The following is a 17179-nucleotide window of genomic DNA, read 5'->3' as shown; positions in this document are numbered from 1 at the left end:
CTAAAATCCGGACCTCAAAGCCACCACCAACCAATTTTTTAGGGCTTTTTTGAAGGGAAGGGGTATGTTTTACGCACGCGCATTAGATTTTTTTTCCTGATCATAAAAAAACATGCCAGAAATCACGATTCTTAATCTCAGTTTGGCGCTAAATAAAATATCTCATTATTGAAGAAATAATTATTTTAGCATAAATTTGTGTGATTAGTAACTTGACTCCATAGCTGCGTATCTGCTTGGCATAATCTCAAACCGAAACATTTGTTAATTTTACACCTACTAATATTTTATATCCTTGATGCCGAAATTGTGAATCATTATTTATTGTATTTTTCTTTCATCACCGCATGTTTATCAACGGATGACAACTTGAGTGATGAATCAAGCAGCGACGCCAAATAACAGAGTATTATCCGATTACAGATTTAAGTTTAATGCGTTAAAATGTTGACAAGGGGAAATTTAGCAGAAATTTCTTTCCTTATGCTAAAAATAGATTTTGTTAATGATACTCATAGGACAAAGGATTATATTTAGTGCTATTTGAATTAAGAATAACTAATTTGTTATTCACATAAAGCCAGAACTAGCGCTTGATCTCGCATGACCGCACAGAGGCGGCAGAATTTAGTGAAGTTAAACAGAAGTTTTTCATTGCGATGACAATGCCCAATTATCAATCAATTAACGGAGGGCGAAATCTATAGTATGGTTCTAAATTCAGAAAATACAGCTACTGATAGTGAAGAAAGTAACAGAGGTTACTGAACGAGAAAAAATTTTGATTGACAAGTTATTCGGAATTCTCGACACAGCAATTACAGGACTTGAACAATGGAACTTAATAACTGATTATATGTCTTTAGTATTAGTCTATAGTATATATTATATTATACGTCTGATATTATATGTCTATAGTCTTAGTCTATAGTATTAGTCTAAAGTATTAGCAGAGAAAACAAATCAAACAACTCACATTGAAAGAAATGTTTAATAAAGTAAACATATAAACATTAAGCTATTTTCTTTTGTAAATTTTGATACCCTTTAAATCATAAATGCTTCATTATTTCATAAATCACGATTTCATATTTTCAATTTTATAATTTCTACGTGCCATCTTAGTAGATTTAAAATGATCTAATATCCGGAAAAATCTCAAATCTGGGATCGTCGAAGTCCCGACGAGTCCAGACCTCGGACTTTGTACTGTATAAATATATATATATATATATATATAATACAGAATGTATATTTTCAGTTAAACTTCTACCCAATAACTTTAGTAATTCATGAAAGTTAATTTTGCATCTAGTTAATTCAGGAAAATTAGTTTCAATTAGTTGTTTTCAGCTTTAAAAATATTAAAAAATTCTTAATTAGTTATTTATTTTCAACTAACAATTGTATCGCCATTAGCAAAAATAATGCATTACTATCACCAACATAGGTTTAAACCAAATACTTAACTGTCTATTGAAGCTTCAAAACGTATTTCTGAACTTCACTTTTTTCTCGGCTAGCGTTACCGAATTTGCCCTTGGCGACCTAAAATCGAAATGGAGCCAACAGATTTCCCGCGAAATCAATAACAGACCCTCTGCAGAAATAAACTCATAATCCCGATATCCCATACATATAGTATGTGCAAAAGAGAATAAACTCCGTAGAAGGTGATAAAAATTAATTTATGGCTTAATTGAAACAAACACAGAAATTAAGCTAAGCAAAACCGTGTAAAAACAAATTGAAATGATAAAACGAAACTTAATTTTCATGTGAATTTTCAGCGCTGACTCTCCCATTCTAGAAATTTCAATTTGTTTCAGACAAAGACCACATTCAAGGATTGCCATCCATCAATATCCAGTCTTTGTAGTGAGCTTGATGAAGCCACAGTTTATTGAAAATGCACTTTCCAGGCATCTCGTTCCTATTGGCGTCGGAAGGGTTGTGGCCTTCCAAGGTTGGGATTGCTCTAATTTTGGCAAATCTTTTCAGAATACCCCCGCCCCTTTTTTTTTTCTCGAGCACCTTCATCATCACTTTCGCCTCTTAAAGAACTTCCGGCTTCACGCTTTCGTCACGATCTGCCTAAATTTATGGATTACACCTGTTTCGAAAGATTGCGTGAATAGCCAGTCGGACACCAATACTTTCGTTCAGGTAGCTAATTGTTTTTTTTTTTTTTTTTTTTTTTTTTTTTATTGTTTGTAACACAAATCCGCCAACAGATTGGTTAAGAGCCGTGTAATTTTAATTCCATATTCATGAGAAATCGTAATTCACACTTAGAATGGCAATCATTAGAAATGATAAGAAATGTCAAATGAGCAAAATTAAGGACCGTTTATTCATTTTGGCCAAAATTAAGGACTTTTAAGGACCAAAAATCATTTTTGAAAAAATTAAGGACTTTTAAGGACTTTTAAGAACCGTACGAATCCTGCATTACATTTTCCTCTAATTTGCAGTGAGATAACATAATTTTAAAAAAATTCATAAATAACTTAAAGATTACAACTAGACTAAGAATATGAACAAAAGGTTCGATAAAATTATTTTAGACTTATGTTTTATTATTTTTTGTCTTAACATCTTTGCTGCTGGTATAGAGAGAATGAAGTTCCTCCAAGTGTTTGTGATCTTGGAATGCTGAACATCATTATGTGCCCAAATGCATTTTGATGTTAAGCTTAACATGCTCTAATAATTCCTATAAAATATATACTTTTAATAAAATATATTGATTCTTGCATATGTTATTTAAATGCTATTTCCTATATCATAAAAAAGAAATCCTAATACTTAAAACTAAAATAAAAACTCAAACATGCAATATTGGTAATAATCATATTTACATACTTAAATTATTTCCATACTTACACTCTTTACTTAAATTATTACATACTTAAATTATTTCCATACTATAATGAATTAAAAACTGAAGAATTTATATATATGTATATATTCCTTGCTTTTGCCATATTGATATTAAAAATTTTAAGCCACTTGCACAGCATGAAAAATTTGTAATTTCTAGATGCTCATTTTAAGCATAGCATGTTTTACATTTGTAAAATAAAATTACAAAATAATTTTAACAACAGGGCTAACACTGAAATTCCATTCGGTAAAGTTTCGAAACGTTCTCACATCATTCATATGCATTTAAAATTTGAATAAAATGTTCCATTTTAGTGTATCAAATATGATATGATGGCCAACAGCAATACTCTGTTATCACATTTCATACGGTGAGCACACCAAGGGAAACTGAAGCATATCATATATGATACGCTTGGAGCGAAGAGGTTAGTTTTAATTTTACAATTAGAAACACATTTTCAGAAAGAAAACCACAGATTTTAATTGCACAAAATTTTGATCTTAACGAATAAAATGCCCCTGCTTGACTTAATAATGCAATTTTTTAAATATTTGTTATAAAATTGTTTAATTTTTAAATCACCTCACTCAAAAATATTCAATCTGTTCGTTTTCCACAGTAAATTATTAACCTGACTGAAGCCTGCTTCAGCTAGGTCAGAAGAAGGAAAAGTCAATGTTGGTTCAGTAGCAAATTTTATTTTGGGATAGTTCTTTCGGATGACTTTAAACTCCAAAACTTTGTTTACCCATGTGTTTTGAATATGACTTATGTTTGCTTCAATATCCTCCTTCTATGCAATCAACTCTTCTCACATCATAATATCAATAACAACTATATTGTTGCATGCGTACGGGTTCGTTATGAAATGAATGCACAAGTCCGATGAAAAATGAACAAAAATTTATTATTATCACAACAAAAATGCTTAAATTTTCTCAAATTATCATGCAGTATTACAATATCTCTTAGTAGTTATCTTTTAACTACCCAAATGTCCAATAGAACGTAATTCAAAACAGCTAAAGAACGCTAATTCGCAAATTCGCTACAATCAACAAGAGCAGTTTTCTAAACAACAACAAACTAAGCAACTACTACGAACTGAGATGTTTTCCTCCTTTTATAAGATTTTAAAATCACGCGCTAGAATTTTCTGGTACTTTCTCGAAATGAAAAAGAGATACACGTGCTGCACTGCACGAGAAATAAAACCATTTAATTTATAATTGAACTAATATTAGCTTTTTAAATACCAAATTCGTAACACTGCCCCCTTCCCAAGGACTGCACGTCCCAGGCAGTACAATCCCTGGACAGGAAGCCAAACTTACAACTGAGGCATAAGTGCAACTGAGGCATAAACATTACATTACAATATCAAACAACATGAACAATAAATGTAATAGATAACTTAAACAAATCAAATACTAAATACAAATCAAATCAAATACACATTTAAAAAACAAAAGGACCATGGTCTTATACTATTTACAATTATTTACATTACGTACTAAGGCCATAGTAATTAGCTAACCTGTCGTAATGAACGACTTTAGGTTTAGAGTTCGAAGACTTACGGATCCGAACCACGACATCATTCAGCCTGTTTAGGACCGTGTACGGACCATCCCAATGTAATGCAGGATTCGTACGGTTCTTAAAAGTCCTTAATTTTTTCAAAAATGATTTTTGGTCCTTAAAAGTCCTTAATTTTGGCCAAAATGAATAAACGGTCCTTAATTTTGCTCATTTGACATTTCTTATCATTTCTAATGATTGCCATTCTAAGTGTGAATTACGATTTCTCATGAATATGGAATTAAAATTACATGGCTCTTAACCAATCTGTTTCGGACAAAGTCCTTTCCGTCGAGTCAGATTCCACAACCACACCTTGTCTCCTTCGTGGAATTGATGTTCAGTAGCTCTTATGTCGTATCGGGTCTTCATCTTCTCCATTGCCAAGTTGATTCGCTCTCGTGCAAAGTTGTGCATCAGTTCAAACCGGGCCTGGAGATCTTGAATATATTCCTCAGACGATGAAGGAGCATCTGGAGGGCGGCCAAACAATACATCACAAGGCAGACGAAGGTCACGACCGAAGAGCATCTGTGATGGAGAATAGCCGGTACTCTCATGGACAGCACTGCGGTAAGCCAGTAAAAAGAGTGGTAATTTCTTGTCCCAGTCCTGTTGGTTTCTGGAAATTAAGGATGGTTCAATTGAACCTCTCTACCATGCCGTCCGACTGGGGATGCAATGGTGTCGTTTGAGTTTTGTCAAAGCCGAGTAGTTTGCATAGTTCTTTGATTACTGCCGAGGCAAAATTCCTTCCCTGATCGGAATGTAACTGAAGATGCACTCCGAACCTGGAAATCCAGTGCTGTATCATTACCTCAGCTACTGTCACAGCCTCTTGATCAGGAATAGGATACGCTTCAGGCCACTTGGTGAAGTAATCAATGACAACGAGTATGTATTTGTTGCCATCAGCAGTTCATGGTAGAGGTCCCAGGATGTCAAAGGCGATACGTTCAAAAGGCGCCCCTACATTGTAACATTGCAACTTGCCTCAGCTGCGTCTCCTCGGTCCTTTCCGACCTGCACAGGCATCGCAAGATCGGCACCACTTTTGCACATTATCCTTTGCATTGTTCCAGTAAAAGCGCTCACGAACTCTCTGCAAGGTATTCATTATTCCAAAGTGACCTCCTGTAGGGCTGCTATGTAATTCTTTAAGAACATCAGGAATGCGGGATCTTGGAAGTATAAGTTGCCATTGGAACGTCTTCCCATCATCCGATTCGAATTTCCCGTATAAGACGCCGTTTCAAATGTGAAGTGAATCCCAGAGTGCCCATTATTGTTTGGTTGTAGGACTACAGATAGAAATGTCCTGCCAGGTAGGTTTTCTGTTTGATGACTCCATTAAATCAATTATGGGTTTAATGTTACGGTCTTCCACCTGGTCTTTCCTGACTTCATCATCACTCCACGGTTCTCGATCAGCCAATGTTGATGTTATAATTTGATTTGCGACCAGAGTCAGCAGCTCGTATTTCGCTTCCACCCTGGAACAATATCGGCAGCTTTCTTGGCAAGGTCTTCTAGACGGGGCGTCGGCGTTTCTGTGTGATGATCCCTTACGATGACGGATAGTGATGTCATATTCTTGGAGTCTCTGTATCCACCTGGCTATTTGAACCTCGGGATTCTTGAAATTTAAAAGCCAGGTCAATGATGCATGATCGGTGCGGAGCAGGAATTTTCTGCCCTATAGATAGTGATGGAGCTGTTCTACAGCTTTGACTATGGCGAGCAACTCTTTCCTGGTGACACAATAATTCCTCTCCGGTTTAGACAGGCACTTGCTCCAGTACGCCACTACACGTTTTTTGCCGTCTATTTCTTGGGACAAAACAGCACCAACACTTTCATTGCTCGCGTCGGTGTCGAGAATAAATGGTCGGTCAAGCTGATGATACGTCATGATTAGAGCAGATGTTAAAGCCTTCTTTAAGTTGTTAAATGCATCCTCGCATTCTTTTGTCCACAAGAACTTTTGGATGCTCTCTGTCAGCTTGTGTAGGGGTCTTGCGATGGAAGAAAAGTCCTTCACGAATCTCCTATAGTAGTTACAAAGCCCTAGGAAGCTTCTCAGCTGATGGACATTTTCGGGACGTTTCCAGGATTTAACGGCTGATACCTTTTCAGGATCCGTGCGCACACTCTGCAGAGATGATATGTCCCAGGTAAGTCACTTTCTTTCGGAACAATTTGCATTTAGCGGGACTCAGCTTCAGATTGGCTTCTTTCAGTTTCTGAAGCACCTTCCTAAAATTTTTTAAATGTTCTTCAAAACTCTTTCTGATGATGATGATGTCATCCAGGTATATCAGGCAGGCTTCGTAGGAAAGGCCTTTCAAAACAGTCTCCATAAGACGTTCGTATGTTGCCGGTGCATTACACAGTCCAAACGGCATCACCTTGAATTGCCACAGCCCTTGTCCCGTAGTAAATGCCGTCTTTTCTCGGTCTTCAGGCTGTATTTCTACCTGCCAATACCCACTCTTTAATTCAAGTGTTGAGAACCACTTGCTTCCAAAAAGAGTGTCTAGAATGTCGTCAATTCTAGGAAGAGGTTAGCTGTCTTTCTTCTTAACCTCATTCAATCGGCGATAGTCGACGTAAAATCTTGTTGAGCCGTCTTTCTTTCTGAGTAGGACGATGGGAGATGCCCATGGACTTACTGAAGGCTCGATGACATCGCTTTCTTCCATATCTTTTAAAAGTGTTCGTACCTCTTCCTGTTTAGCAAACGATAGACATCTTGGATGTTGCTTGATCGAGGGATGATCGCCAGTATCTATTCTATGTTGTGTCAAACTAGTTCGACCCACGTCAGAAGACGAGCGGGAGAAAACAACTTGAAGATCTTTAATGACGCGATCGGCAGCATTCTTCTCTTCATCATTTAATTGCGCATTGAGTAACTCTGATGTAATGCTCTCTGAGGACACGGATTCTTGGATGTTACTCTTTCTTTCAATGGTGGTTACTGGAGTACATGCTGCAACCACTTCACCTTTCTTAATAACTCTCATCTTCTCAGTTACATTGGCGACTCTCACCGGGATAACCATTCTGGATAGGTCGACGAGTGTTGAGGCTACTAGTACTCCTTTTGGGCTATTACAGTTATTGGGATATTCTATGATGCCGTAGCAGAAATTTCTGTTTTCGGCTATGGATCCAGGAAGTAAAATTTCTGTTCTTGCCGGTATTGTGATATTGTCTTGTGCTATGATTTTATGGACAGATTTAACTTCTTCATCATTAACGAGAAATAACGCTATGTCCTCAGATGTAGAATTCAATTCGTTATTTTTAAAGTCCAAGGAAAAATTGTATTTCCTTTGAAAGTCCAATCCGAGTATGCAAGAATCAGTGATCTCTGCTACATATGCCATGTGATGGTAAGCGGCACTTCCAAACGTGATGTTAACATTTACTTTTCCATCGATGTCGATCTTCTCACCGGACACAGTCTGGAGGGTAACGCAGGGCGGCGTCCAGATAAGTTTGCTTCCCAGTTGTTGAGCCAAATCTTTTCGGATGATGGTAACGTTGGCTCCTGTATCTATCGTCATATTGCAGGGAACTCCATTAATATGTCCTATTATGAAAAGTCCATTACTGCCGCCTCTCACTGCAGAAATCTGAAATGCTTTAAACTAGGGCTTTTCATTATCTGGCAACCTCCGTCCCGCGAGATGGCCACTAATTAGTTTCACTGCTGTTTGCTAGGAGCGGTCTTAACATCCGTACCCTGGGGTGTTCTGCAGTTTCGTCGTATGTGTCCTTCAGCACTGCAGTTCCAGCACTTAACGGTCGGTTTCTTCTCACCAATATTCCGTCTCAAGGAGTTCAGTTGTCTAGTTAAATAGTCTAGACGAGCGGTGACTTAATCCCCTGGCTCCTGCACTTGAGCAGCTCTGACTGGGTGGCGGTCTCGACGAGTGGCTTGCCGGGCTGCCTCGAATTTCATGGCGTACACTGGAGCGCTTTTTAAATCTTTAACATCCGCCATTCGTAGAGCCTTCTGTATTTCGGGATCACGGATGCCAACGATAAAGTACTGCAGGGACAGGATTTCCCTCGTTTCTCTCGGGCACTCCGTAAAGGCGAGGTGGGTCAGCCTTTTAACATCCGTGGCGAGTTTCTGGAGTGATTCGGTGGGCTTCTGTTGACGTGATTTTAATTGAAGCCTGCTGTAGTCTTTTAAACACTTCTCGCCAAAGCGCAGCTCCAATGCGCCGGATAGAGCTTCAAAGCTCTGTTTCAAAGCTCTTCAAAGCTTCAAGCTTGGTTTTCTGGAAGCGTCTGCAGGATATACGCTGTGTCTGCTCTCAGAGAAGCGGCGAGATGACAGGCCTTAGTTTCGGAATCCCATCCATTCGCATCCGAAACGATAGAAAATTGTGTTTTAGACACTTGCCAGGATGTCTTCCCATCATATGTGGATAACTTCAGAGATGGACGAGCAGGGATCGGTAAGTATTTAAAACCCTCAGAATTGCTTCCTTCTGTCGCTATGCTCTTCTTTAAAGTGTCAACTTCTTTTGCAACAGCAGCAGAAACCCTTTCCTCAATTTGTTGGAGGGCAGAAACTCTTTTTTCAATTTGTTGCTCTACTGCAGAAACTCTTTCTTGAATTTCTCCAACTTTGTCTTCAACTGTATCCATTCTTCCTTCCATAGCTTGGAACTTGTTTTCTATTATGCAAGTAATTTCTCTCTTCAATTCCTCTTGACCTACTTTCATTTCCTCCTTAATAGATTTCATCTCTCTTCTAACGGATTCTTCCATTTTTTTCTGACTAGCTTCCATCTTTTCTTTCATTTCTTCTTGTCCCATTTTCATTTCTTCCTTAACAGATTACTGGCTCAATTTCATCTGTTCCTGTGCCGTTTTCATTTCTTCCTTAAGGGATTCCTGGCCCAATTTCGTTTCTCCTTTAACGGATTCCTGGCCCAACTTCATTTCTTCTTTAACGGATCTAATTTCTTCTTTAACAGAGTCTTTCATCTCTTCTTTAAATGTAGCAAAGGCTGCCATGAATTGTTTTAAATGTTCTTCCATCGCTCTTGTGATTGACATTCAATATCCCACTTCTGACACCAAAAATAGTTGCGTGCGTACAGGTTCGTTATGAAATGAATGCACAAGTCCGATGAAAAATGAAAAAAAATTTATTATTATCACAACAAAAATGCTTAAAATTTCTCAAATTATCATGCAGTATTACAATATCTCACAATAGTTATCTTTTAACTACTCAAATGTCCAATAGAATGTAATTCAAAACAGCTAAAGAACGCTAATCCACGAATTCGCTACAATCAACAAGAGCAGTTTTCTAAACAACAACAAACTAAGCAACTACTACGAACTGAGATGTTTTCCTCCTTTTATAAGATTTTAAAATCACGCGCTAGAATTTTCTGGTACTTTCTTGAAATCAAAAAGAGATATTTATTTATTTAATGCACGCGCTCTTGTATTTTCAATTTTCTGGCTTAGCTTTCTTTTAATATTCGTCACGCGCTGCACTGCACGAGAAATAAAACCATTTCATTTATAATTGAACTAATATTAGCTTTTTAAATACCAAATTCGTAACAATATTATAATTTAGCAGTTCTATGAACCATACTGACACATTTTCGATGTTCTGGAAGTGAACATTAAAATTATTTAAATTTAAGTATACACATTCTGACAAGGTTTTGCGTTCTTCATACTTTTTTATTTGCCCTTTTTTTAATATTGCACTTTCAAAAACGTAAATATTTTTTTTAAAAGTATAATTGATTTTAAAATATATTAAATAATTTGTTTATATTTTCCCCTTATATGATTCCCATATATATTGTTGCGTGCGTATGGGTTCGTTATGAAATGAATGCACAAGTCCGATGAAAAAATGAACAAAAATTTATTATTATCACAACAAAAATGCTTAAATTTTCTCAAATTATCATGCAGTATTACAATATCTCACAGTAGTTATCTTTTAACTACTCAAATGTCCAATAGAACGTCATTCAAAACAGCTAAAGAACGCTAATCTGCGAATTCGCTACAATCAACAAGAGCAGTTTTCTAAACAACAACAAACTAAGCAACTACTACAGAGATGTTTTCCTCCTTTTATAAGATTTTAAAATCATGCGCTAGAATTTTCCAGCACTTTCTCGAAATCAAAAAGAGATATTTATTTATTTAACGCACGCGCTCTTGTATTTTTAATTTTTCCGGCTTAGCTTTCTTTTAATATTCGTCACGCGCTGCACTGCGCGAGAAATAAAACCATTTAATTTATAATTGAACTAACATTAGCTTTTTAAATACCAAATTCGTAACACTGCCCCCTTCCCAAGGACTGCACGTCCCGGGCAGTACAATCCCTGGACAGGAAGCTAAACTTACAACTGTGGCATAAATGCAACTGAGGCATAAACATTACATTACAATATCAAACAATATAAACAATAAATGCAATAACTAACTTAAACAAATCAAATGCTATCAAATACTAAATACAAAACAAATACTAAACACAAATCAAATACTAAATGCAAATCAAATACTAAATACAAATCAAATACTAAATGCAAATCAAATACTAAATACAAATCAAATCAAATACACATTTATAAACTAAAAGGACCATGGTCTGATACTATTTACAATTATTTACACTACGTACTATGGCCATAGTAATAAGCTAACCTGTCGTAAGAGTTCGAAGACTCACGAATCCGAACCACGACGTCATTCGTGTTCAGCACTGTATATGGACCATCCGAAGGTGACTGTAATTTAGGACTCAGTCCTTTTCGTTGAATTGGGTTCCACAACCACACCTTGTCTCCTTTGTTGGATCTCTGTCTAGTAGCTCTTGTGTCGCATCTGGTCTTCATTTTCTCCGTCGCCAAGTTGACTCGCTTTCGTGCAGAACGGTGCATCCCCTCAAAGCGGGCCTGGGCATCTTGGATGTGTTCCTCCGGCGATGAAGGTGCATCCGTAGGGCGATTAAACAGGCGGTCACAAGGCAGACGAAGGTCTCGACCGAAGAGCTTCTGGGATGGGGAATAGCTGGTAGTCTTGAGTTTCTTTTCGACCCTGGTATGATTTCGGCAGCTTCCCGAGCTCGATCTTTCGGACAAGGCGTCGACATTTCCAGGTGAGGATCCCTTTTGAAGATGGATAGTCATGCCATCAGATGCTGAAAGCAGCTTATTGTTTTTTAAATCTAAGGAAAAATTGTATTTCCTTAAAAAGTCCAATCCGAGTATGCATGGATCTGTAATATCCGCCACATATGCCGTGTGATGGTAGGCGGCACTTCCAAACGTGATGTTTACGTTTAACTTCCCAGTTATGTCGATCTTGTCACCAGACGCAGTCTGAAGGGTAACACAGGATGGCGTCCAAATAAGTTTATCTTTAAACTGTTCAGCTAAATCTTTCCTAATGATGGTAACATTAGCTCCTGTGTCAATGATCATATTGCAAGGAACTCCATCGATATTCCCATTGATGGACAGTCCGTTATTGTTGCCACTCACTATAGAGATCTTAAGCGCTTTAAAACAGGGTTTTTCATTATCTGGCAACCTCCGTTCCTTGATATGGTCATTAGTTTGTTTCCTGCGTCGTTGCTCAGAAATTGTCTCAATTTTCGTACCCTGGGGTGTTCTGCAATTCTTTCGTACGTGGCCTTCAGCTCCACAGTTCCAGTACTTTCGTTTCTTGTCAGTCCTTTTCCTTCCCGTGGCATTTAATTGTCTGTTTAAATCGTATGCCTTATTTTCCGTGCTCTGGGGAGTTCTGCAGTTTCTTCGTAGGTGGCCTTCAACACCACAATTCCAGCACTTTAGGGTCGGTTTTGTTTCACCACTATTCCGTCTTAAAGCATTCACTGGTCTTGTCAACTCATCCGTTTCATTATCCGTGCCCTGGGGTGTTCTGCAATGCCGTCGTAGGTGACCTTCAGAACCACATCTCCAACATCTTACAGCCACTTTGTTTTCCCTGCTACTCCGTATCAAAGCATCGACTTGTCTGGATAAATCATCTAAACGAGCCATCAATTGGTCCCCTGGGTCGTGGAGTCGCACAGCTCTGACTGGGTAGCGATCCCTAAGAGTTGCTTGCTGCGCTGCCTCCAATTTCACGGCGTACAACAGAGCGCTTTTTACATCCTTTACATCTGCCATTCGCAGTGCTTTCTGTATTTCAGGGTCCCGGATGCCATCGATGAAATATTGCAGCGACAGAATTTCCCTCGTTTCTCTCGGGCACTCCGTAAATGCGAGGTGGGACAGCCTTTCAACATCCGTGGCGAGTTCCTGAAGTGTTTCGGTGAGCTTCTGTTGACGGGATTTTAATTGGAGCCTGCTGTAGTCTTTTAAACATTTCTCCCCGAAGCGCAGCCCCAAGGCGCCGGACAGAGCTTCGAAATCTAACCTTTTGTTTTCGGGAAGAGTCTGAAGGATATCCGCTGCGTCGGCTCTTAGAGAAGCGGCGAGATGACAGGCCTTAGCTTGGGAATCCCATCCATTCGCATCCGCCACGATAGAAAATTGTGTCTTATACACCTGCCAGGAGGTCTTCCCATCATATGTGGATAGCTTCAGAGGTGGACGAGCAGGCATTGGTAAGAATTTAAAATCATCACTCCTGCTCCCTGCCGACGCTACGAATTTCTTTAAAGTATCCATTTCTTTGGCAACTTCAGAAACTCTCTCATCAATTTGTTGTTCGATTTGGTGTTGGACGGCACAAACTCTTCCTTCAATTCGTTCCTCCACAGCAGAAACTCTCCCTTCCATATGTTCTTTTACAGAAGAAACTCTTTCTTCTATTTCTTCTTTCACCGAAGAAACTCTTTCTTCAATTAGTCCAACTTTATTTTCGACTGTGTCAATTCTGCCTTCCATAGCTTCAAATTTATTTTCTATTATGCAGGTAATCTCTCTTTTCATTTCTTCTTGACCTGCTTCAATCTTTTCTTGACCAGCTTGAACGGCTTTCATTTCGTCCTTAACAGAGTTGACGGCCCCTTCCATCTTTCCTTGGCTAGATTTCATCTCTTCTTTCATTTCTTCTTTAAACGAGGCAAAGGCTGTTATCAATTGCCTTAACTGCTCTTCCATCGCTCTTGTTATTGGCATTCAAATCCCACTTCTGACACCAAAAATTGTTGCGTGCGTACGGGTTCGTTATGAAATGAATGCACAAGTCCGATGAAAAAATGAACAAAAATTTATTATTATCACAACAAAAATGCTTAAATTTTCTCAAATTATCATGCAGTATTACAATATCTCACAGTAGTTATCTTTTAACTACTCAAATGTCCAAATGTCCAATAGAACGTCATTCAAAACAGCTAAAGAACGCTAATCCGCGAATTCGCTACAATCAACAAGAGCAGTTTTCTAAACAACAACAAACTAAGCAACTACTACAAACTGAGATGTTTTCCTCCTTTTATAAGATTTTAAAATCACGCGCTAGAATTTTCCAGCACTTTCTGGAAATCAAAAAGAGATATTTATTTATTTAACGCACGCGCTCTTGTATTTTTAATTTTTCCGGCTTAGCTTTCTTTTAATATTCGTCACGCGCTGCACTGCGCGAGAAATAAAACCATTTAATTTATAATTGAACTAACATTAGCTTTTTAAATACCAAATTCGTAACAATATGATTTTTTTCTTACTATAATACAGCTTTATATCAATAAACAATTAGTTATGAGTTTCATTTATAATTTTATTTTGTAATCAGTGAAATCTTAACTGTGCCCATCAACTGCCAGTGCATATTCAACTATCAATCCCTTGATCATCACTGGCCCTCTTTAAAACTGCATTGATCCTTTGAACCCCTAATCTGGAAAAACAAACAAACAAAAATTCACAACTTCTGCAATTATATGCTATCGCGATTCCATCTCGAGGGCTTTTAAATGCTTTGGCATTATTATTTCATATGCATTGGCATTAATGACATTGCTATCATGTTGCCAATTAATTAAGATAATTATTAAAAGAATAGGAAAATGGACACTCATGAAGAGTTATTACATGTTTAAAACATTGATTTTTAAATGATAAACACTAGATCCTTAATAATATTTTATTTAAAATAAATATTTTATGTTTAGTACTGTACTTTTGTTTATCTTCATCTTTGTGCGAAAGAGTCTTTTAAGAGTATCACAAGGCACAAACAAGCATACAAAACAAAAATAAAATTTTGGCAGTTTAGAGGCAAAGAAACATATCTGTAACTGACAATCACAATTTTCAAAAACTTATATATTTTGAAAAATAAACACAAAATTCTATTCTTTTAACTGAAAACTTTCTATTCTAAATATTACCTCTGGTTGCTTTTAAATATGGTATAGCCAACTGTGTCAGAAGAAAAAGTGAACGGACATTAACATTCATAACTTCATCATAAGTTTCCATGGCTGTACTTTCCACAGCTCCGGTCTTCAGTATACCAGCATTATTCACCTAATATTGCAAAAAATAAATAACTAAATAACTCTTGTTAAAAACTGACAGTTTACTTAATAAATGTAGCATTTTTCTGATAAATCTGAACATTATTAAAGTCTACTATATTTTAGTAAATAATTTTCTTATGTTTACACATTTATTAATGTACTAATTCTTATAATTAATAAAAAGTTTCTTAAATACATGTTTTTTAAAAATAATGAATGTTATTAAACTATAATTAAACATAAAAGTAATAGTAAAAAAATAAAAGCTGCACAAACAATTCTTTTCATAAAAAAAAGGGCATACAATAAAAAATTCATTATAAAATTGTCAAAAATTAGAAGACCACCCTATTAAGTTTTCATTCAATGATGAATCTTTACAGAATTCACTTCTTCATTAAAGAAAAATCTCATAACACTTCACAGCTCTTGCTTGGCTTGTAATTTCAAGTGTGCAGCCATTTCATCAAACTGTCCCATCTTGCTATGATTGCTTCAGGTCTGCTAACATCATCTACTGGTAGCTAAAGGTATCTAATGGTAGCTTACGCAATCAACTCAACAATGATATTAGACATATATGCAATTTTCAATATAGCATCTCTCATTTCTATTGAATGGTCTAATATATCATTAAAAGATCAAATTTTACATTCACTAAAGTATGCGAATTTAATACTTTAAGTACACTGTTTGGAAAAAATGAAAAAAATATCAGTTATGCTTTTTAACTTACCAAAATATCTAATTTCCCAAAGTGGTCAATAGTGGTCTTAATTATTTTATGAATTTCCTCATCTTTAGATACATCAGCAATTATCTTCAGTACCTATTAAAATAAATAAACAAATAATAACTTGATTTCAGAAAATACATTTCAGAACTTAATTATTAGCTATTGCTTCTAAAAATAATGACATGTTATTTATGTTAAAGAGCCATAAAAACTCGTACATTGGGATAATACTTAATATGTTTCTCATGATAGCGCAGGTGGTGGTCATAGACTTTGCGAACATGACAAAAATAATAAATATCATATATTCTATTACAGTAATTTGTAATCTTGCTGTAGTCAGTTCTGCAGCATTTCTATATTTTAGTGCTTTGCATGGGTCCAAATTATATAAGAAGCCAAATACAGTCAAAAGTCGTTAATCCGGACTCGTCGGGACTTCGGCGATTCCGGATTATCCATTTTTCCGGATTATAGATCATCAGTTTAAATCTCGTAAGATGGCATGCAGAAATTCTAAAATTAAAAATATGAAACCGTAATTTATGAAATAAAGAACAATTATGATCTAAAGGGTATCAAAATTTTCAAAAAGAAAAAGCTTAATATTTATTTGTTTACTTTATTAAACATTTCTTTCAATGTAAGTTGTTTAAGTTTTGCTTCGTTTCATATGATAATACTTTCTCTTTAATTCTATTAAACAGACATAATTTCTTGTTCAGTTACAAAGTTCCGCTGTTCAAGTCCTATAATTGCTGTATCTAGAACACCGATTAATTTGTCAATCGAAATTTTTTCGTTTTCAATAACCTCTGTCACTTTCTTCGCTATCGAAAGCGACTTTTAACGACGAGGAACTTGTTTTAAATCATATCAAAGACGGAGCATATCGAGATGAAGTACTACATTTGGTAAGGAATCATAAGCCAAATAAAATAAAAACATCTGCGCTGAAGATAAGGATAGTGTTGACAGATCAACTTCCAATTCATTACGCGCCCGCCGCGGCGATCCCCCCACCGCGCAGCGTGAAATTGATAAACAGATTTCGGATTTCAAAACATACTTTCGCTTTAGATCCTTTACATATTAACAAATATATATCGGAAATTCTATTTGATATAATCGAAAGTTTAAGCTTACTTTTATAAAATTGCTCTTACAGTCTGCAAAAAATAATAAGCCGGATGCAATTCGAAAATTAAGGAACAACGCAATCATCAACATTAACTGAAATAGATAATTAGATAATTTTAGCTTATACGTCCATTATACATAAAATGTGCACGCGAAAACGTATTCTGCACTTGCGCACACTCATATGCGCAGTCGTAAAAGGTCTTACGCGCACGCGTGAACGCCTCTGCACATGTGTCAATGTGGCGCATGCGCAGAAAGTTTTTAGTTTTGATGTCCGGATTATAGATCATTCCGAATTATGGGTGTCCGAATTAAC

The 17179-nt window shown here is 36.6% G+C and overlaps 1 protein-coding gene across 3 annotated transcripts in view; it reads right to left on the bottom strand.

Annotated features, from left to right (window-relative positions):
- Nucleotides 1-17179, bottom strand: part of LOC118186604 (uncharacterized) — a 66588-nt gene that overhangs the window by 37226 nt on the left and 12183 nt on the right. For all 3 annotated transcript variants that reach the window (XM_085817563.1, XM_085817562.1, XM_085817561.1), the window contains exons 3-4: nt 15721-15813; nt 14853-14991 (exon numbers count right to left, since the gene is read on the bottom strand). In XM_085817563.1, coding sequence (XP_085673689.1) covers nt 14853-14991; nt 15721-15813 — 232 coding nt within the window. The remainder of the gene's footprint in view (nt 1-14852; nt 14992-15720; nt 15814-17179) is intronic.

The sequence above is a fragment of the Stegodyphus dumicola genome, chromosome 5 (genome assembly GCF_044657685.1).
Source record: "Stegodyphus dumicola isolate Sdum_Otavi_A_Nest chromosome 5, ASM4465768v1".
Taxonomy (NCBI): domain Eukaryota; kingdom Metazoa; phylum Arthropoda; class Arachnida; order Araneae; family Eresidae; genus Stegodyphus; species Stegodyphus dumicola.
This window is presented reverse-complemented; position numbering and strand designations above follow the sequence as displayed.